Here is a 23,277-nt window from a genome sequence, read left to right on the forward strand (position 1 = left end):
TTCAAATGCGCAATCATATGCTCAAATCCAAAAAGACCACTTGTATTCTTGAAGTAAAGCATTGGCAAGATTAAGAGTTTAATCAGTCAAACAGGGTGTTATCAGAAGTTAGTGTGATTGGATGGCAGCATGGAGACTTCAAAATACAAAAAAAATCACTTCATGTGATTAAGGTCAGATTTTTACATTCCACATGTTGATGCTTGGAAACATGTTGTCTGATAAATCATCTCTTATTAACACAGTAGGTTGCAAACAATTTCTTCTTTACATTTAAATGTGTGATTTAGTAAACAGTATTTTAATATCAGTGGGAATGCGTGCTATGCTTCATAGCTTTCAACTGTGTGACCTTTAAAGGCAGAACAAAGGCTTAGAAATTAGGGTTTACATAAAACTGAGAAGTGTAGAAAGCTTGAAAGGCTCTGTAATTCACTTCTGCAGCAAGAACACCATTTTCTCTAACACTGTTTGCACAAGTCAGCATTTATGTTGTCAATTTGCAGTGATGAATGCGTGATTAACATTGCATCTAGGACAGAGGGGAACTGCTATCTATAACAAGTTGAAAAACTGTGGTTAAAAACTGAGTAACTTAAGCATTGCCTTTTCTGTTGGAGAAAATTTCTCCAAGTCCTGCACATTTTTAATTCACTCCTTTAGTCAGTTGTAGTAAAAGAGCAAAGAGTGAAATCCCATCCCCACTGAAGTCAGTGGCCTAAAATATTTATTTCACTGAGGCCAAGATTTCAACCACCTTATAAAGGAGGAGGGCTTCAGGGGTGGGGTGATGGTGTGTGTCTGGTTTTGGTTTTTTAGTGTCACTATTTGGCAGAAGCCCTTTAAAGGTCCCTGGGTACTTCCTGAGTGTAAGTAACAGGCACCTTTCAAAGAGTGCATGTTGGAGGAGCCAGAGCTCCTTCTCACAGTCTTCTCAGTGATCCAGGAAAGAAGCCTACAAATAACATGTTGCCAGTGAACCATGCTGCTATTCCAGCTAATGCACACTGAGAATAGTGGAGTTGCTGTGGAGGGAAAGATGAAAGCGGAGGATAAAATGAGGTAGTCAGAGACAAATTAAATATTCATTCCTAGAGTCTTTTGCTCTACAAAACATTCCTGCTTCTGGCTTTAGACAGGCTTCCCTCTACACCCACGTACCATGAGAGATTCACTAGATTCATGACCTTTTTAATTTAATCGAGGCTTGTTTTTATGGTTCTGTATTAATCAATGTGCTGTTTATTGTTTCGTATGTTGAAACACAAAGGAAGCTCCAAGAGGCTGACTAAGGAACTGCATAAATGTGCAGGAGAGGAGCAGCTCAGACCAAAAAGTTTCCCTGACTTGCCCATTTGTACCACCTTTCTCAGAGTTGTGCTCCAGTTTCTGATACCACTTAGAAGAAACTTCAAACTGCTCTTTTAAATATTTTGTCCCTTGCTTAGTCTAGTGTAGTGCTCTGGGGCAGGTAATGCATTACTTTCAATGCAGAAAGTGAGTAGAAGGCCACATAGCAGCGCACTGCCACCCAGCATTAGCTTTCAGGAACAGGCACACAGGTAGGGTTAGAGCTATTATTCTTTGGGGGAATAAGTAGAAGTATTTCAGCTGTTGATAGAAAAATGCCTTGTTTTTTCAGACTGAAATCCCATTGTTTTTTACTGTTCTGAGAACTTAAGAGAACTTTTTGGCCCCAGGTTTGACCTAATTGAAGGCTTTGCCTGCAGGCTGTTAACTCCCCCACCATAGCTTTTGACAAAAGGGAACCTGTAGTCTGGTAAAACTGCAGGAGTAAGTCTTCCCGGATTTAAAAAAATAATGCAATATCTAGCAGAAATACTACTTTATAATTCAGGAATTCACACAGTTTGTTTCTAATACTTAGATCCTGTCGACTTGTGGTAATTGCATGACTGAGCCAGTGTTAGGGGCTAGAAAAGAAGCAAGAAAAGTATCTTTAAAATCCCAGTAGACCAAAGTAGCAGAAACATCACCACTTGCTCGGTTGAGAGTATCTGCAATTCACCAGCCTAGCTATTGCCATGAGAAATTAATGTAGTCTACAAAATTATTGCAAAGTGTTCCAGAGGACTTTGAAATTAATGGACTATAAAAAAAGATATAAAACAATACTGCTGGTATTAAAACTGAGGTAAGATGAGGTAATAGTGATGGAAAGGCATTGAGTCTAAGATTGATCTTGATTTACAGCCAGATATGAAAGAAATGCTCTTGTACTACAGCTCAAAAAACAGAAAGGCAGAGAACTTCTCCTGTCTTCAGCTGTCTAGTTAATAACACTTGTCATTAGATGGAACGTGGAAGTTACAGCCACACAATATGCATGACATGATTGCTCTAAGTCTGCAGATGACTAATTAAGAGGCATCTGTACAGAAATCTTCTGCTAGCAGTACAACACAGGAGCATGCACTAGTCCTGTTCATCCAGATCCATTTGTCAACAGCAATTTTTCCCCTGAAAAAATTTCCATTTTAACAATGTCATTAATACGGAAAGCAGATGAATTACTAAGGAAAGACAAGATAGGAAGGTTCTGATCGTTTGTTTTGATAGGGCAAGATCTCTGTTGGTGCCTTTAAAGTGAGATTGGTAATTCTGAGCTGAAAAGTAGCAAAGCTAACTGCTAGTTCTTTTTTCTTTCTTTCTTTCTTTTTTTCTTTATAGCATTACCGTCTCTTGTGTGAGACTGGCTTATGTGGGCTGGAGAATTAGGTATATTCGTGGCATATAATTGGTATATTCTTTTTTTTTTTCTCTCTCTCTCCTTGGAACTGATTGTACGTTGGCATCTTCACATTGACGTTGGTGATGTTGCCTGTAATTTTACACGAGAGTAATCAGAAGAACCTTATTCACTGACTTGGCCCTGTGTAGCCCATCATGAGCTTAACTGCATTCACACAAATCAATATGAGAAAACCATAGTCATAGTATTTCTTTTAATTTGTGATTAAAAATTATAAAAAAGATAAAACGTAACACTCTTGCTAGTCTAGGTTGAATTTCCTGTTAGTTTCTGTGGTTTAGGGATATTGTAAGATCACGTCCTTCTGAGTTTGTCTAGTCATGATGTTTGGATTTTTGTACTTACCAGCTAAAGCATGCAGTTCTAAGTATTTTCAGCCAGGATTACTTCCGAAGTCACACGGTTACTTGGGGAAGAAGACAAACTAGACAAAAGAAAGTGACAGACCAGCAGTCACCATTTAAAAGCTTACGTACATTTAATAGTAAAATAAGTCACCTTCTTGTACTGCAGCAATGTGATAGGGGAAGAGAATAGATCCTCAGCTCTGGAGTGACGGTATATACAAGCAAAACCTCTTGTCGTGGGCTCTGACAATGTAAATGTGGTCTGTTGGCACAGGTTCAGGCAACGCATGCAGGCGCTTGAGAGAAAGTATGTTGCTAGTTGCTGTGTTTTTAGAATTGCAACTTAATAAAGGTGGCGATACTCCCTATTAAGGGAAAACACACCTTTATTTTCTTGCTTGCTCTTTTAACACAGTTTTGGTTTCCTTCTAAGACCCAGGCTGATTAACTGAGGGAATAACTTGAGAGGATGGCAATGCGTGGTGACAATAGAGGGCCAAGGGGCCAAGGGGTCACAGCATGCTCCCGCCAAGTCGAACAGTGTTTGCTCCACTGATGTAGATTGAATTCTACAAATGGAGCAGCTGTATTTAGGAGTCATTTTACATGTGTATAGCTTAAGTAGCAATTTTCAATCTATGTTAATATATGATTGTTTTAGAAGATGGCAGATTTTATATTTCCACTGCAAATTATAAATTGGGAAGAAGCTGTAGTTCCAAATAAAAAGAATCCACATAATACATTCAAGCTAGCTAATAACCAATGTTCTTTCATGGGTGAAATGACTATTTACATCCCCAGTTCCTCTTCCTACATCCTCCCCTCCAACTGCATATTTCCATGAGCACAATGAATAGAAGGAAATCCACCCCTGTGAATTTTCCCTATTCATAATCCTTTCGCCACCACCACGCCTCACTATGAATGGATCTGCCATCTTTCCAGCCTACAAATACCCAGCAGTTCCCAAAGAAGACTTCCCTCTGGTACTCCTTAATTGAGGAACTGGGATATTATTACGTTTAAGCAAAGTGAGACACATCTCTGAAAGCTTAGGATCGTATTGTGATCATTTTCTGACAATACGAAATGACAACTTTATCTTGGCCCATGCCGAAGGCACTTGAAATCAGAAGGGTCTACCAGCTGAAAGGAATAGGAAACACATCCTTTTAACCTGCTCTTAATCTAGTACAGACAAATTGAGTGGTAGTTTTCATTGCTTAAGCCCCTTTGAGTTCTTCTTGTAGCTTTGTACACTCTGAGATGTGTGATAAAACATACTTTTTTTGTTCCTGGTAGTCAGGGACTGCTTTGGCTACTCACTGGTCAGGAGAAGGCATTTTTTCTTGGATTCAGACATATGAGTTTCTTTTACCAAATTGCAGTCAGCCTGTAAGAATGAAACTTTGCAGATGTGCTGAACATGCTGAATTCTTAATGCAGTGACAGGTTCTGCTTGAGTTAAATGGGATCTTTGCCCATGAGTATTTTGGGTGTTATTGCTCACGTGCAAGCCAGCCTGCTACCGAAAACAGCACATGTGCTAGTTCAAGCAGGGCTGCAAGTAACTGCTGCCATTTAAAAAGGTAATGTTATATCAGATCCACTTTCCAGACATCAAACCCAGGGTGGAATTGTCACTTTTTTTTTTTTCCTGTGAACTGTCCTAAAAGATTGGTAGGTCATCAAATTCTACCTAGATTGTAAATTAATAAGCAACTACAGAGCACAAATCCTTCCAAACTGTGTATTTAGGGCACAGGAGAAAAATTTGTGAAGTTTTCTTGTTTTATATGGAAAATTGCCAGGTTCATTTTCTCATTACATGACTGTTTTTGTCAGAACAGATAGAACCATTTTGGGCTGATGGGCAGATAGCTCTCGTTGAAGCTTGTTGAAGCCACAAGAGACTGAAGTCTTGATGGCTGAATGCTGCAAACAGTTTGCCTCTGGCAAACACATACTTCTAGTTTTGGCAGTGTCTCGTGTTTGAAAGAGACAGACAGCGAGTGATACATTCTCCGGTCAGCTCAGTTGAGCAAACCTTAGACTCCAATTTTATACTTTGGGGGGTGGGGGGAAACAATTTGCAAAATATCTTGAAAAAAGGAGGGTTGGAGCCCTGGTCTGCCCTGGAGTCTCAGGGGGATGCTAAAATTCGCAGGTTGATGTGCCGAAGCAGATCTGGCCTCCTCCTCTTAGGCTCAACAGCCCTTCCACCAAAAACTGAACATGCTCTCTCTCGGGATTATTCAGATGTGCTAAGTCTTAGCAACCCGTTGCTGACCTGGCGTCCCCAGGTTTCTCAGGCACCGGTGTCTTGCTGTGGAAAGCTTTGTGTAAAACTGCCAGCACGCTGGCAAATCCCAGTATCTGAGAAGGAACTCTGAAATTCTCCCCACCTTCTCCATCTTCTCTTACGGTCACTGCTCTCTTTTCTTTAGCCAAAGAAACAGAAAAAGCCAGCACCGAGGGCTTCCCAAGGGTTACAAGGGTGTCCCAGTGAAAGCAGGTTCTCTGACTACCGTTCTGGGTATCCCAGTCATGGGTCGCTCTACCTCAGGCTGTTAGATCAAGAGAGTCTCCAGTAATTATGGACAAACAGCAATTACTTTGAACTCGAAGCTGAAGAAGAGCACGGCATGGTCCCTACAGACGCTGTTTCAAAATGGCAGCGTCTTACCAGGCTGCGTCTCACTTGAGGAGGCCGTGTGGGTGTGGGAATCGCTGCTGTAGGTTGGATCTCTCGATGACAGCGAGTGGGGTGGGGTGGCCGGAGATCAATAATCAGCGCCCTGTGGTTGCTGTAAATCAGGCTCGAATCTCTGACACGCTGCGAAAGCCAGGAAGAGGCACAGAACTACCTCGCCTAACGTTTTTCCTCTCTCTCATCGCTGCATTAAGTTGACCTAAATAGGAATCTCCTGCCGTTGCTGTAGATTTGTCTGGTTTCTAATGGACGGCGGTCGCCGCAGCAGCGCCGCCGGGGGAAGCGAGGTTTCCCAGGTTCGCCGGTGCGGGCCGCGGTGGCTCATTCCTTCCAGATATCGTGCAGGCAAAGGAACGAGTGATGGCTGGAGAATTAACGGGGGCTGGCAGCAGGGCCGTGGGGCAGGCTGACTCACATGGAGAGCGGTAACGGTAACGGAGGACAGTTTATATATTAAAGAGAGAAAGGAAGCTGAGCGACGGCAGGGCAGGGAGCCAGCTCAGGGCAGCTCGTTCCATTGGTTGCTGAAATCCAGTGGAACCACCCCAGTGTGTGTTTATTAACAATTTAATCTCTCTGCTTCGGTTTTCACCGTTTCCAGCCTTCCTTTCTCCGTTCCTTGAGACACGGCAAGTCACTGAAGGCCAGCACCACCTTCAATGGTTGGAAAGCGCCTGATGCCAAAAGTGACCCTGGGTGGGCAAATTTAGAGAGCTTGGTCTAGGAGAAGGTGCCGACAGGACTAGTTTAGCTTGCTGCGTCTGCCTTTTCTTCCTTGCACAACAGAAAGCCTGCAGAGAGCTCTGCCCACATGTAGAGAATTGCTTCTGCACTAAGAGGTAGTGTGTGACAAATTAGATGTTTGCAACCACAGCTGTATAGCTTCCTTGGAAGGAGCAGTGTAAACAGTTATTATTTATTCTGGTTATACTACCATTATGAGCTAGCAGTGCTACTCATTTGTAACTTGGGCCCTTCCCAGAAACACAGCCTTTTCATTTTGAGATGGTAGTAGTGCTGGGATCATGTCAGTCTCACTTTTAAAAGCAGACCTGAGCTAATGGAGACCTCACAATCTGATATTCCCCAAATCGGAGGATCTGCATTTGTTTCCCAGGTATTCCTGAACAGAAGTTAGCGTGTGCATGCTAATGTATTTTAATCAATTTTGACAAGGTCACAAGAGCCCATTCGTGGCTTGTCTGCTTAGTCCTTGTTTGCACGTATGAATGAAGCTTTCACATTCTGAGCCATATACAATCCTCAGCCAGCTTAATTGCATGTGTTTATGTGTTTATGAAAATGTTTATATTCACTTATCAGGTATTTGATTTGGAAAAGAGCTGCCCGGTACACTAATCAACGGAGAAAGGGAAGAGCATATTTTGGTGCTCTCCTCATTTCTGTTGATATTGTCAAACATCAGAAGTCGTCTCAAGAAAACAGGAGAAAGAGCTGGAGTAAGTCAGCTCCTTCCTAGGAGGTCCAGGGCCGGATGAGGGAAACAGGCAGTAAAAATGGCTTTAGCGCGGGAAGAGTCTAGAAAAGGATACATAGGCTTTAAGGGGAGGGTCTCGAGATGTCTGAGAGTCGCTGGGCGAATGATAAGGATCTGCAACAAGAAGATTCTTGAATTAGTTAGATCAGAGGCTCCTGGTCCTAAAAGTCTTAGCACATCCTCAATGAACTCCTGCCGCTGTTGCTGCGAGTCCCTGAGCTCAGAGTCTCTGTAATCGGAAACGGCGTTTCTCTCCCCTGCACTTGTCGCACAGCCACTGTGGCATGTTAATGGAGAGCATTCGAAGAGGACTTTGGGAGCTGGGGAGAAAAGTCTAGCAGGCTCCTAACAGAGATAGCAACTGCCCAGTGTGCTGCATGAGAGTAACAAGCACGTGCGTTTGCATGTGAAATATTTAAGCAAACCTTTTAGCTACCTCCCCAGCCCAAGGAGAGATTTCTGTACATGGTTGGTATTTCATACTTAAGTGCCTCGTAAAATACTGTCTTCTTTTTTTTTTTCTCTCTCTCATTTGTGATGTGCTTGGAGCAGAGGGCTAATGATCTCCAGATGCCCCTTCCAACCAAAATTTTTCTATGATTTGTTTAGTCCATTTTAAAGATGGTATCTTTATCTCTCAAATACTAGGCTGTAGTCATCTATCTTAAAAAATGCAACACTGTTGAATTTTATCAAGTTATACCTGCCTGCACTGAGGGAAGTTGGTCTTCTGAGTTTAATGGTCCCCGTGTGCAAATATTCGACAGAGAAATAGAAGTCTTACTTTCCAAGGGAATGTAAAACCCAGCTAATTTCACCAGACCTCTTCCAGCCAGGCTTCTCGTGAGGGCTAGCCATCCCATCACGTTTACTCCCCAGTTCAACAGTTAGAAAATATGTTTTCTAAGTGTTTAAAAAGCCCAAATTTCTCCCCAGTAACTCAGAGCATAGGAACGTCCTATGGCAAAAGAAGCACTGGCAAGGGCATGTATGCCAGCATGTCAGCTGGCCAAGTATGGGAGATCCCCCACCAGTTCCTGCTTGAAGTTTCCCAGGGTGCAACTTGGGAACAGTCTGTGTTTATTTTGGACATGTGAAGCTGCTGTAAGGATTCTCAATACGTGTCTGGGTTTAAATGTAAGTAGTTGTGCCCTACCAACATGTTTCAGCCTACACAGTGCAACATCTGTTGAAACATGCAACTCTGCCTTAGTTTTATCAAAGAAAATGAAGGAAAATAAATTCATCCATCATTAGACCAACACTTGGGAAAAGACTTAGGCCTTGTTCCATTTCCTAAAGCTAAGCAAATTTTGGCCCCATCAAGCCAGAGGAATAATCAAATCACTCATGCTTTAGCTGTCTCTGGCTGTGGTGCAAAGGCAGTCTCTCGCAGAGCAAAGATTCAAACCACGTGTAGCACTGCAGACCAAGGAGGGGAGGCAAGAGCAGGCAGCTGAGCTGTCAGGTAACCAGTGAGCATTACACTGAAAGCCGATGTCCCCATTCTGCACCAGCTGTAACTTGCAAGTGGTTTTCAAGCACAACCCATGTTAAAGCAATGCAACTGGGAGGTTGCAGAAGCACTGATTTCTCTGGTAAGGGGCAACACTTGGAGGAGACATGGAAAACAGCCATGTTAAAAGGTCTCTTTGCCAACAATACCATTCAAAACTTCTGTGTCTGTTGATGGAGGGTAGATGAATTCCTTTCAAAACCTGATGCAGAAGCTCTCTGTAGTATGCAGACCTGCTTTTCCATCTGTCAGCACCCTGACTGTCAGGTAGAATTAACTCGTGTTCTCTCACTCTCCTCCAAATATCTATGTAAACTGGACACTAATAATGGTCCACTCGACACGTGCCTGCCTTGTGCCCCGCAGCTTCCAAGCACCCTGTGATGAGCATCCAGTTACAGTGGTGGTACGTGATGTCCGGGAGCACAGAAGCCGCTGGCCATTGACAGCAGTGACTCTTAGGCACAACTGAGATGTGTTTAGTGTAAAATTTAGAAGTTACTCATGCCCCCCACAGCCGCAGCGTTGACAGGGTTACACTGGGGTTGGGCAGAGGGGTCCTTCTCATGGTAGGAACTGCTATTGGATATGAATTTTTTTCATGGCCTTAGATGACTAGCAGCCCTTTTAATTGTAGCCTAAGGCTGGGAGAGGCTTTACTGTAAGAGGAATAGTGACCTTCTATGGTTTTCCCATTGCTGATTAGATACTTTTCTAAATGCCATCTCCCTCTATTGATAAACAAGAACATAATTCTAATTCTCTTAACTTGAAGCAGCAATGTTAATGTCTGATTAATCCTATGACATACAGGTCACGGATGTTAAGAATGAAAGCCACAGATAATTATATTTAGAAGAGATTGCCGTACCTCACTGAATTAATGTCAGAGACATTGTTTTCAGTTTCACTTTCTTTACATATATTGTATAAGGAAGGTTTTTTCCCAAGATTTACAACTCTACCATTTCTTGATGATCATGATATTAACATTAACATTTCAATTTTTATGAATGAATTGCAATTCCTCAACAGAACGAAGCCCATACTGCCATAGATTTACAAAAACAAACAAAAATTAAGGTTTTTTGCTGTCATTTACTGTTTTGTAAAATATAAAACATCTGTGATTAGGAAGCTTGAAAGCTGAAAATCTGCTTAGATAGTTGAGATTTTTTTTGGTTTGGTTTGTTTAGAAAGTATGCCAGTTATTTCAGATGCACTGCCTATAAAGAATGTAAAACAATTTAGTTTTCTCAGGTCTGAATTTAATCTGAGCCACTGGCAGAAGGTCACTAAATTCAATCTGTGATTTCATTCAGATGTGCCATTGTTTAGACCTAAAAAATGTTACCATAAAAATGTTGGCATGTTTGTTATGCAGGGAGTATAATGTCGTAATTGAAATGGTACCAGAAACTATTTAAAAAACTTCTATTACAGTTCACATTACAGACAATATTTTATAGCTTTAACATCTGTTTTAAGACCAACATGTCAGATTTAGCCTTTGTGTGACTATAACTCTTCTGATTTCAGTGAAGTTGCACCCACTTAAATCCTGATTGAATTTGTCTCACATGATTGGTTTTTTAATTGTGTGATTTAATTTTCAGTATCTCTGTCTCAGTTTTAAAGTGTGGAGCTTCAGAGCATGTTAGAATAAGGTCAATAACAGAGCCTTTCTTCTTCCTTTTTTTATTTTTTCCAGTTACAGGGATCCATTAAAAGAAAACTGGAAGATGATAGCTCTCCTGCCTCCGGTGGTGTGCCTGATGTCATTTTCCCCAATGACAATAAAAGACTCTGTCTCGATGATGTAACCCTTTCCATGGGCCAAGGTACCAATCCCAATGTGGCGTGTCCGGAAATGCAGAATTCGCCGTTCTCCACCAGCCACAGCGCTTCCTCCCTGGGAGTAGCAGGTCACTCGGTGCTCCTGGAAAGCAACCACCTGAACGGCAGCGGCATTGGTTCTCCTTTTCCAGTCCCACCCAACACAGAAATAAACCAGAAGGGGTCTATAGGAGGGCAGAATAATAACATTGTCCACTATGATGAGAAAGGAAACAACTTACAGGCTGTGGACCAAGAACTGCAAGATCTGTTGGAAGAGCTGACAAAAATGCCTGATCCTTCTCCCAACGACCTGGATCTGGAGAAGATTTTGGGCAGCAAGGCTGAAGAGCCACTGGGGCTGAGTCATTCTCAACCGAGCTTAAGTACCCCTCCAAAGTCCTCTCCGCAGACTTCCCATTTGGAGAACCATGTTGCTAACAAAGATTTTTCACCAGGCTGCAATCCAGCCAGCAGAGGATCTCCTCAGATGAGACCATCATCTGCTGGAGCTAGCTTCCAGGTTCCTCCCTCAAACAAACCTGCCGCATCGCCCATCTCTACAGCAGCCCCGGGTAAGAGCCAGCCGCCACCTATGCTTCCAGTTCCCTTGCCCAGCATGCCTGGCTCCAACTGGCACGCGCAGCAGCTAAAGCAACTCGCAGCTAGCAAGCAGGTGTCTACTACCAAGCAACAAGTTCAGGCTCCCAGCTGGCCAGCTATGTCTCCTCCTGGTCTCTCTCCCCCTTACAGGGCAGGATCATCCCCACACCATCAACCTTTCAGCCCCCAGAATGTTATGGTGTCTGGCATGCCCTCTAATAATTTACCAGGAAACAATATTCAGAGTCCTCAAAACGCTCTGCTCTCAAGCATGGCTTCCAGCAGCACCCCGTCCAGTGGGCCCTCTCCTCCCTACGGGTCGGAGAAGCTTTCCAGCCCAGCTCTGAACCAGCAGCCTTTCAGCCCGCAGAGCGCCATGCTGCCCACCCTGACGTCCGCCAGCATCCCGGCCAACAATATCAAAAGTCCACAGAACAACTTGGTTGCCAGCATGGCCTCTACAAACACTGGACCTTCTCCGCCTTACAGGCCGGAAAAGCTGTCAAGCCCGGCTCTGCACCAGCAGCCCTTCAGTCCTCAAGGTACATTAATTTCTAACATCACTCCCACCAGCAACCCCACAAGTATGCAGAGCTCGCTTTTTAAATCCATGACTACAAACCAGTCCAAAAATATGAACATAATTATGCAACAGCCATCCAGTAGCTTACAGCCAGGTCTGGTGAATGAGAGCCCTGTTAGCCAAGACCAGTTTTCTTTCAATAACACCAAACCACTGTCTCACTTTGCCTCAGAGTCAGCCACTCAAAAGATGTCCCCCATGACAGCAGGACAAGGGCAGCAGTCTCTCATTCACTATCTCCAGCAACAGCAGCAATCTCCAGCCACGCAACAGTCTCAGCAGACTAACAACAGCCAGTTCCTCCAGCAGCAGTTTCGACAACTGATGCAGCCACATCGGATGCAGAGACACATGCAGCCCGCTGCACTGCCAACTCAAAACAGACAGGTGAGAACACTTCTTGTATCTTATAGGGGTTATGTGAAAACACTGAGTTATTCATTTTCTTATATTTGCTTTCCTTTGTATTTCAAATGTGACATCACTAAACTTCTGGGGTCAGCACAGTGTTTACAGGGACAAGGCAGTAAGAACATCCTGGAGTTCTCAGAAGTTATTTTATGTATTTCTTCTGGTGAAATGTACTGTAATTCCTTCATGGATTTTCCTCTCCTCTAGCAGTGGAGAACTTCATGCTGCTAGGCAAAAAGAAAAGCACGTTAGGCAGAGCACACTTCATACTACTGAAATAAATCATTTTTTAAATGTATAGGTGTTGTTCTTATTTAGCTTATGTTGTAAGCAGTGGAGATGTTCCTATAATAGGTTTTACATCATCTTTTCTGTGGGCATTAAAAGAGAATTTCTTTTTCATAATGCCCTTGACCAAATTCATCTGTGCTATGCTTCTGAGGCTAGAAGAGACCAGGTGGGGTGAGAAGTGAAGTTAAAATATGACTCCTTCATGGACAGCAGGTCAAACAATACAGCTCCTGAATAGCAAAGAGGCAGACTCGAAATACCTGTTACCAGCATTTGCCGGGAGCAATGCCCTGCTTTGGATGAGGGCCATTGCCCACCCTCTGCCGATCTGCAATACCAGTGGAGACGGTAAACGCAAATATACTGGCAAAGGATGGAAACACTTCTCGCCCGGCAGAAGGGGGTGAGCTTTGAGGCTCTGCTGGGAGCTGCTCCAGAGCTGGGCTGAGCTGGGGGACACGGTCCAGATCCTGGCTTTCATTGCTCTTCTTCACTGCTAAATCATCCCTTCTCACAAAGGTGGGTTTCTTCAGTGTGGGTGACTCAGTGGAGCCTTTTCCGATGATAGCAATGAGAAAGAAGAGGATGGTTACTAAATGTCAGCTCCTTAGTGGTAAATTAATGAGGTGCGTTTCCACCGTGCCATTTTGGGATCGACTCACAGTTTTGCAGGTTGTGCACGCTCAGTACTCCCTTGCTTTATACAGCTGCTTGAAAGCGGCCGCTGGGAAGGGCCAGTGGCTTGCTCAATTTGCTTATCCAAATACATAACGTGTAGCAGCAATGTTGCATGGAGTGTTCACTTCAACGAGTTATCAGTGTAAGGCCCCCTAATTCTACAAAGGCCTGAAGCAAGTAGGTTACTTTAAATATGTGAGCACCCTGCTTGTGTTCAGTAGGACCCCGGTTAAACACAAGGTAGAGGGTTTCAACGCCTTGGGATCTAAGAGTATGGACGTACGACCGAAAGTGAGCGAGTTGCTGCGGCTCGGCGAATGCCTGCCCCTCAGCTGTGCCGCTCTGCAGGCAGCGCGGGTGGAGGATACGCTCACGGGGTTTACCCSCTCTCAGACGATGGCTTGTAAATTGTTAAACTGCAGTAGCATGATCGCTTTCGATCGCGTGTCCATAACCTTTGAGCATATATTTTTTCTCTGGCTCCCCCACTGGGTGTGTGGAACTGCCGCGTCCCTGGTGGATTCCTGAGGTTTCCTGTGCCCTACTTTTCCCTGCTTTGCATTTTTGTCTTACACCTCTGAAACCCTACGTCACTGATTAGCCAAGAAGAACCAGAAGAAAAATTCCTGCACTGAGTCTCTTTAACTGGCCAAAATAGCCCCTCTTCAAGTAACTTTCCAAATGCACTGCCTGGGCTGCATTTTTAGCTGATTCTTACCGTCAGAGAATTATTATAATTTGGGGGCTATCAGTAAAGATCAAGGACAGTTAAGACAATGATTACGGTGATGAGCAGTTTACGTTTTCAGACTAGTTAGGTACGCACACGATGCCTCCCTGATTTTACAAGGTAAGACTTATTACATTAATTATATGCCGAATGACAGTGCTTCAGTTTTACAGTCTGTTAAGCTGCCTAGGAAAGACGGTGGATATTCAGGAGCAGAACATTTTGTTAGGTTTTGATAATTTTATTGCAAATCACATAAGAAAAAATGGACCCTGAGTGCGGAAATAAAAGAAAATGACATGGAGAAAATATTCTAGTTACTGGGCTTCTGTTCTCATATCTGGGACACTTACTGTTTCTTTGAATCTAGCCTGTAGATCTCCTGCTTGTCTGCAATAGTTTCTTATTTACACTGAAACATGGATACTGAAATTTTGGACCGTACTTGCTTTGTGCCAATTTTACTCCATTATAAGGCAGTGGCGTCAGTGGTGGTGTTTCTGATTTCCAGCAATGTACCTGAGAGCTGAATTTGAGCTTTTTAGAGTCTTGGTGGCAATTCTGTACTGAGGCTGGTGGTGAACAGCACTTTTCAAACATGGATCAGTTGTTTCATTAGAAGGCAAAAAGTTAAAGATTCAGAAGACAGGAGAGACAACTTCTGCATCTTTAAAAATCAGTAACTGTCTGGTGGAAAATTCCCATTTTTAACCTCAATCACAGAAATATGCTGAAAGAAAAATAACAGCATTCCCTGGAATGTTGTTTAGTGTTTAAAAGTCATCTCCATACTCTGTGTGTGTGTTTGTAAATGTGACTAAAATTTATAAAAAGAAGGCATAGTGCTCTCTTCTTTTGAGCAAGAGGTGCAGCTTTGTGCAGAAGAAGAATGTGGATGGTGGCCAGTTGGAGGGAGAACAATAAACCATGAAATTCGATCCTTGTAGCAGGCAGAGCAACATGGGGAAGAGAGCAGTGGCTGTGACATAGACCCAAAGAGTGAGCTTTTTTGCTGTTGTTTTAACGCGTATTAAAGCAAAGACTCTACATTCCAAAAGCTGGGTTACTGCTAGTGCCTCCCAGCTGTGTGATTTTTGCACTTAATGATATATCTCTTAAGCTTAATCAGTCTGCACCCGAGATCCATATTGCCTGGACAATTGGTGAATTTGATAACGTCTAATCTTTTCACATCTGAAGCACTATGTCTTTATTGTTGAGCATTGACAGATATTGATTTAGGCACTGACAGTCTGCATTGTGTGGTATTGTAAAGCCTGGTGGTGCTAACATTGCTCTTGTGGATATGCTCAGGTTTTCATTTTGCTCATGTAGTACCAATGCTTGCTGAGTGAAATTACACTCAAAGGTCTGGACGCATAAATCCACAATATAAAGATGGTATTAAATGCCAGAGAGTCAAAGATGGTCTCCAAAACCATCTGACAGTATCTACTGGGCTTACCGCTTAGCCACTTGACTTGCTATTGGCAGTTCCTGGGTGCAGGAAAAGCTGCATTTGCCCAGGCAGGTTGAGTAGTTGGGCATCTCCCGGATTATCATGTCTAAATACCGTTTGTACTTGCAGATCTTCTATTCTGGCATGTCAGAAATATTGGGCCCAGTTCTCCCTTCAGCTATGCAGATAAAACATCATTGCGCTCGGAAGAGCTGTTCTTTTATTCCCGCCAATATAAGAAGAGAAGTGGGCTTTACAAATGGAAAGCAAGGTTCCCTCAAAAGTAGCAAAATGAGCCTGTGATCTTTGTAGCTGAATTCAGGCTGGTGTAAAAGGGGCTGTTTGGGGGGCTGGCCCTTGGTTTTCCAACCCCATGTTCGTCCGAGGTAAGCTTTTAGAGCCTTGGCGAGGAGGGCAGCGGTACCCCCTGGTATGTGTGGAAAAGGTTTAAAAACCAAACACAACTTAACAGCTTGTGTTGGGGGGGCATAAATAATAAATAACCTTTGGCTGGGTGTGGCGCATCAGGCATTGCTGAGCCCCAGTTGCTCTGCAGCAACCAAACGTGCTATTCTTGGAGCTCGCCGCATTCCTGCCGGCATCCAGATAGTTGCACGGGATTGCCAGTGAAGGGTACGTTTGCTTCAGTTCCAGTGCCAAAAATGATGGGAGAGGAAAAAAGATAGGAGCAGAAACAGAGAGAAAAACAATATAATTTGCAGTGCTAATGGCTATATTTTGCTATGTGTGGACTGCATTTGAGAGAGTGAAGAGCATGCTGAAGACTAAAAAAACCTTGGAAAAGGACTTGACAGTGCTTCTTTAACTGTGGTAAAAGCAGAAATACAGTATCTGAGTTGGCAGGGTAAATTATAGGTTGCAGAGAAACACCAAAACCCCTGAGCTAGATTAAATATACGAGGAAAAAAAATTAAACTAAAAATCTTGCTTCTGAGCATGAGCTCTCCAAATATAGAAACAAAACTGAAGATGAAATGCACTGTTATAGAGAGCAAACTGACCCAGAGCTTTGATGTTAAAGGTTAAATAAATATAATGCAATACAAAATATAGCTTTTTTAATATAAACATAGAAATGCTAATACCACCGGCTGATTCCTTGGTGTCCTATGCTCAGTAAAGTCATTTCTGCCCATGGGAAGTCTGCACACAGTGAGCGTTGGGGAGGGTGTTGTGATTCAGCAGCGTTTTGCATTTACGAGTGCTGGTGCAGATTGGCCAGCAGAGAACTCAGCCCACTGCATCTGCGTACATGCAATCCTGCCATAACAACAGGGGCAAAAATGATGTTTTATCTGGGATTTCCAAGATGTCACAAGGAATCTTCCAAACATGTAAAACAACTACAGTATCATGTATTAATAAGACCAAAAGGGCTGGCCAGATTTCATCTGTGGTTTCTATCCTGTCCCCCCTTTTCCTTTAAGTGTCAAACTTATCTTTAAAGCCACTTTGAAAGAAGTTCCGCTTGGTTTTTCCCTCTTTCTTTCTTTCTTTTTCTTTCTTTCTCTCTCTCTTTCTCTTTCTTTCTCTCTCTCCCCCTCTTCCTCTGTCTCTCTCCTTCTTATTTTTTAAAATATTACTTTTTCTTCTTTTACTAATGCCGTGGAGAAGAAAAACAGATTTGATTTCAAAGGGCAATGGTAGTACAATACCCAAGCAAAGCCTTTGAGGGAGTGGAGAGCTTTTGAAGGCAAAGCAACAAGCCCTTCAGCTAATTAAGTGCCTTTGAATGGGCGAATAAAGGAAGCTGGTGATGAATCTGGATTACAGAGAGCAGTAAGGCTGAGCCTGGAGTTTGACCTCTCCACAGATGTAAAAACAACTTCTTGAATGGTCATTTCTGCATTTATATTTATTTGTGCAATTGCAACTGGGCTGATATTTTTTTGGACTCAGAAGTCTCCCCTGCCTTCTTTCAAGAGAGGCTCAACGGAGCCCGAATGACACTGTGCGACTGCCGTCTTCTCCCTTCTGCCTCTCTCCTCTGCAAATAAATCCTGTAGGATAAGCTTTAGAAAGTAAGGAGTGAACTTGTGTAAAGAGATGGGGCGTTTGGCCTCAACATGCCAATAGAGATGCAGTATCTTCAGAAGTGCAGTAATCAAGATATTAAATTTAGTTCACATCTGATTTGCTTATTCTGTTGTTGTTTCCTGTTAGTTTTTTTAATTGTGTATGTTCACGTCTTCTGTCAGATCACGGGTATTTCAAAGCATTTCCCTGTTGTAGCTGGGCCTCGGTGGCCGTGTGTTAACCATCACAGCTCTTTGGCCTGTATTTTAGGACGTTTACAGACCTTGACATTTCTAGCAGCTCTGCGTAATGCACTCATCATTCCTTAGAGTTTCACTGTCTGTTGAGCTGCAACAGTTTTGGACTTCGCATGGCACATCAGCCCGGGGGGGAGTAATCTGCAGAGAAAAAGTTTGTAATCAGACAAGATCTTTCCAAGGGCAGCATACAGAGCCCACCCTTTCGTTTCCGAAAGTTGCTGTGTACGCCACGTCAAAGCCAAAGGACTTTCCTCAGTCCAGCGTGCGCTTTCCCTTCTTAGTCGCTATCTTTTTAGTAGGATGGAAGAAGTTCTGTCAGCAGTTTAGCACTTAGGACCTAGGCAACTCTGTGGGAATCTCATGCTGGAGAAATTAAAATCCACTTGAAGAGAAAAAGAGACTCCAGTAGCACTATAGATATCGGTGAGGGCTGCCGGGAAGCACTCTAGAAAGTCTTTCACTTCGTTGCCTGCGGGATGAGAAAGTGGTGTGTGTATGGGCTGACGTGGTAGTGTCCAGTTTTTGGTGGCGAGAGAAAGGAGGAAGTAGTGCTTATGTCCTGTGCACGTTCAGATGGAAAGGTGAGTGAGTTATCCCACCGAAATTCAGAAACAGGTCATTGCATTGCAGCCCGACAGGCTGCTTTAAGGAGTTTCCCTGCACCCAGCAGGCGGGCTGCACTTGGGTGCGGTGCCACCGGTATTCCTGGTCCTCGCCGAGCTGCCGGTGAGCGGCGGAGAGTGTGCCATCGCACCGCGGTTCTGCATTAACTCTAAAAAAAATTGCGTTTGTGGTTTTAAGTCAGTCTTTCTGTGTTGCTTTGAGCAACAGACGGTTGTTTCCTTTTGTTCTGCAGTGGGGGGCAGGGAGGACCTCGGCTCGCAAGTGCTTAGGGAAAGCGATATGATCATGCTAAAAAGTATCTGATTAATTTGATGTGAAACCACATTCTGACACCGACTTGTACCAGCCAGGCATGTAGACTCTGATCCTGCCAGCCGAGGTGGCCCGTTCCCCTGGCTTCTTACTCGCTGGTAGCAATATTCACAAGTTGCTCTTGGGGTAAATATTGGCTGAATCAGGTCCCAACTACAGATKTTCTTGCTTTCTTTTTTTTTCAAGTAACCCATTTTGCTTTATCGCCACAAAAAAAACCCATTGATATGCAGAAATCTTTAATATGTAAGCAGTTGAGCAAAATGTTTTGAATGTGTATTTTTTCTCGACTGTACCCTTACATGCAGTGAAGTTTTAAATGTCCTGGAAATTACAGTCTAAAAGGGAAAAGACACAGCGCCTCTCACTGTGACTCGCGGGCCTCATAGTGAAGCTCCTGAAGGCGCCATCCTTCTGTGTATCATTCTGAAAAAGCAAAACATGGACAGTGGCTAGTGGTGGCTAAGACAGACCACTTGCATCCTCGCTTGCAAGTCAGAGCACCCATAATTCTGACGGTGGAAAGGTACGTTCGTGGCACAGCGTGCTGATGAATGGCAATGAGGAATTGCTTTCCCTGACCCTATTTTTGTTTCATCTATGCTGTGAATTCCCATTAATATCAGGACATCTTAATTCCAATTTTTGCCACATTGGTGAAAGATGTGCTTGTTGTCTGTGTATTTTCTGGATATTTCTTTGTAATGGCAGTTTTGGGAGCTCATTTTGCGCTAAAAGCAGCCTGGCTTTCAGGAAACACACGTTCACCTCTTTAAAGCTGTGCCCTTCTTGCTATCTTGAATGTGATGCCCGAATTAATAATTAATTTTAATATTTTTGCTGTGATATTTTTGACAGCATGATTTGTGCCCTTGAATTTTGGGGCTGTCTCCTCCTAGTATTGTCTTGGAGCAGCCTCAAATTGCATATGTATTTTGCAAGGCAGAAATGCTTATAGAACCAAAGACTAATTTAACGAATAGCCTAAAAAGCAAACAAATAAATAAAGCAGGCCCTGAGATGCTGTTAAATCATGTGACTGGCGCCGGCCGGCAGTTCGGTGGGGTGGGGAGCCGGGAGCTGCCTGCTCCGTCCTTCTGGGTACGCTCCTCTCTCGTTTCTGCCTCCCTGCAGCGAATGCCGCGCACAAAATAAAAGTACAAACATGTTTTGTCTCAGATGCAATACCTAGAAATAACTTTCCTGGTAAAAATGAACTAGTCTCTTTTTCTCTGGGCATTTTGGAGAAATTTCAGCGTGTGGGTGGGGGAACACAAAGAAGTGGCTGTAAACAGGAACTGATATTGTCTCCGCAGCTGAATGGGGAGAGAAACTGAACTGGCCTCGCTGCTGCTCTCGTACATCTGTGAGCCTGGAAACACTGGGATGATTCACAGTTTGCTGATTAATACAGGAGCGAGCAAAATGGTGTGAATTAACGGCCGTTACAGATCTGCTCTGTATGGCAAATATCCCCCTAGAACAAATGATTTCTCATGAAGATTGCTTAGAGGAAGAGGTAATGGGTCTTAAATACAAATTAGAAGCAGTCCCATCAAAGCTGTTAACATTACGGTTTGAAAGCCAAACACTATTATGAGCCGGCTTCAGAAACTCTGTCCATTTAGGAAGCGTATCAGTCTGCTGTGTTTGGCTTTGCGATATTTCTGTTTCAAGCACTTTGGACTATTTCGAGCAGCCAACACTAATAATTGATAGAAACTCATAGTCAGAATGGAGCAGCTCTTCTTGGGGCTTTGAAGGCAATCACTCTATTACTCGTACTTTTTTAGGTTAAATTTTTCATAGCATATTTAAGGAGAAATATTATCATATCAGGATGTAATTCTTGAAATCTCTACTGACTGTTAACAAAAAGTAATCCTATTTTACAGTTTAACCCTGTGCATATGGGCATTTTAAAAGAAGAAGATATGAAATATATTACTTTAGCATAAATAATACTCTCCATATGACCGGCATAATGGTTTAACATTTCTCAGACTAGTAAGAGCCAGTAATGAAAATGAGATACCTTAAATCAGTGTCAGACAGATGCCGATTTGAATGCAGGATATGGACAAGCTGTGATGAGCTATTTTTTTCCCCATTATGGAATTGCAAAGAGACCCAAATCAAGAGGGGAAGCCCTGCGATGTGGGCAAAATAGTATGAAGATATTCTAAGACATTTCATTACAGGCTTGATCTTGTAAAGATTCAAGCACACACACCTAAATTTACACAGCAGGAGGTCATTCCAGGACTGCTGAGGGATTATTTGTCAGAGCAAAGTGAATCACATATGTATGTCTTTGTATGCTCAAGAAAGACCAGAGGTGGAGGAAAACGAGGCAGCAAAGGGCAGAGTAATCGCTGGCAATGGCATATTAGTTCTACGACCAAAAAAACAAAGGAATAAGAAAAAAGAAAAAAGGAAGAGCTGGAAGCTTTCATGCACTGTTTGTGTCTTAGTTCTAGTTTACATTTCAATGATTTTTGGCTTTTCTGTTGTTTCTGGGTGTTAGTATCAGCATTTTGTAAATAATCCAAGCTTTGAGCAAGTTTTATTTTAATCACCCACTGATTATTTGCAGTCCTCTGGGGTTTGTTTTTTACAGTCGTGAATAGCAGAAGCAAAATTTGCCCCTTGCAAAGAGAAAAGCTGCCTCCTCCCCTCTCGGGCACAGCAACGATAAAAGCAAATGAGCAAAAAAAAATTCTTAACAAAGTCTTATTTTCTAAACTTTTTCTTTCGCAACTGCAGCCTGCTAATGTTAATGCATTTCTTCCCCTTCCAGAAAGATCAGGACATATAATCCTGAGCTAAGAGTAGTGTCCCCGCCATAAACAAATCAATTGCTATCAGTACTTAAAGACTGCAGGCTTTTTGGAAGCTTCTCTTTGCATAATAAATGTGTTTAATATTTCCTTTACTCTGTGGCATTATTAAGTATACACTGTTACTCTACAGGATTGAAGTGTGGTTTACAAGACACTTGTGTTTGGATAGTCTGTTTTCTTTTACCAGTGCTTCCAAGGGTGTGTTTAAACAATGAATGGATGATCTTAGGTCCTTTTTTTTATTATTTCATACATCTCTGTTTTTCTGCTCCTTTTTCAGCTAAATCAGCACATTTTCTGCAGTAGTATTTTAGTTTTCTGTATGGAAACGCGCTGCTTAGCAGAATAGATGCACAACAAGGATGAGATACTTTTTTCTTTTTCCCTCTTCTCCCAAGAGATGTCCTGTGACTTCCTCTATTAGTCCATTAATCGCTGCAGCTCAAAATTCATCCTGATCAAAGGAGCAGAACGAGGTTGAAAAGTGCAGATTCTGGCAATTGACTTGGCTGTTCACATTCCCTGCTGAGCTCATTTAGAGCTGGAATTAGGCTATTCCTGCTGTATTTTTCGTCCTTGGCTGGGCGCCGGGGCGGTGGGGGCCGCGGGCCGGGGGCCGGCGCGGAGGAGCGCGGGCACTGCTGCGAGCGGGGCGGCCGGGGGGGCCCCGGGGCGCGGGAGCCGCGGCCCCCGCGCGGGGCAGGCCCAGCAGCCCGCGGGTCGGTGGAGCTGGGAGCCCGGGTTTGGGTTTCGTTAGTTACTCGACTGCACAAAAAGCGCAGAACCTATTAACCGAAGGTGCCCGGAGTGGGTAGCGATGAGTCCGTGTTTTTGAATGTAAGCAGCAGGTTTCCGTCCCTTGCTGCTCTCTGCACCTCGGTTTGCACACGTGTTGCGAGTGGGATGGAAAGAAAAAATATGTATGGGGGAAATTTGTAAACAATGTCAAGTTTCTTGTAAAAGCGTTATTTACCATGTAATGACTCAGTTAAGGAATACAGGTTTTTTTACTGCCTTTTTATATGTGCAGTTAGAAACTTGTGCTGTTTTCTGTCATTAAAGGTCTTGTTGGTTCTTGTTTGCTTAAAGCAAAAATGCAGTCTGCCCAAACCCATGTTGTTCTCTGCAGATTAGCATCTGCTTTTGCAATCCTTGCACATCTCAAATTCCTGTCGATGTAACTGGGAGTTATGAGTTCTCCAGGAATATAGTGCTGGACCCTTGATGTGATTATTTGTGATTACACAGTTCCCAAAGGTGTGCTAAATATTTCTCAAACAGAGATAGATTCATTTGATGTGTAGGTTCTTATCTCATTAAAGAGAATTACTGTTACTGAAATGCGAATAGCATTCTATTATCAGAAAATATTATGTATTTAATGGTTTATGAGTACTTAAGGTCAGCAAGAACAGAGCAGTACTGATAACATCGCCATAGACTGTGTGATGCCCTGAAATGTGAGTAAATCTTTCTTTAGCTGAAAAAAGTTTTACTAGATATATCAGTGTTTCCCACAGTTAGGGACTTTGTCTAAACCCCCCAACATTTTTTGATATTGATTTTTTTCTCTTTAATTAAAAATTGACAATTTAATAAGATCTTTTTTATTATGAAAAATTACTGGCAGTGAGGAGGGAAACAGAGAAATCCCTTTCAGGCTCAGTTCAGGGTCTGAGCTTTTTTCTACGTAGGTGGCATACATATGTCCATAATTTTAATTTTAAAATGAATTGTGGCCTTTATCAGAGTTGCTGCGT

General features: G+C 43.0%; 1 protein-coding gene across 2 annotated transcripts in view; it reads left to right on the forward strand.

The window, feature by feature from the left end:
• MAMLD1 (mastermind like domain containing 1) overlaps window positions 1-23,277 on the forward strand; it is an 82,661-nt gene that overhangs the window by 37,373 nt on the left and 22,011 nt on the right. The window contains exons 2-3 of one of the 2 annotated variants that reach the window (XM_026080226.1): window positions 10,562-11,831; window positions 12,045-12,259. In XM_026080226.1, coding sequence (XP_025936011.1) covers window positions 10,562-11,831; window positions 12,045-12,259 — 1,485 coding nt within the window. Of the gene's footprint in view, window positions 1-10,561; window positions 12,260-23,277 lie in introns of both variants that reach the window. The other variant, XM_026080216.1, reaches the window with a different exon arrangement.

This window comes from Apteryx rowi, unplaced genomic scaffold, assembly GCF_003343035.1.
Source record: "Apteryx rowi isolate R43461 unplaced genomic scaffold, aptRow1 scaffold_115, whole genome shotgun sequence".
Classification (NCBI taxonomy): Eukaryota; Metazoa; Chordata; class Aves; order Apterygiformes; family Apterygidae; genus Apteryx; species Apteryx rowi.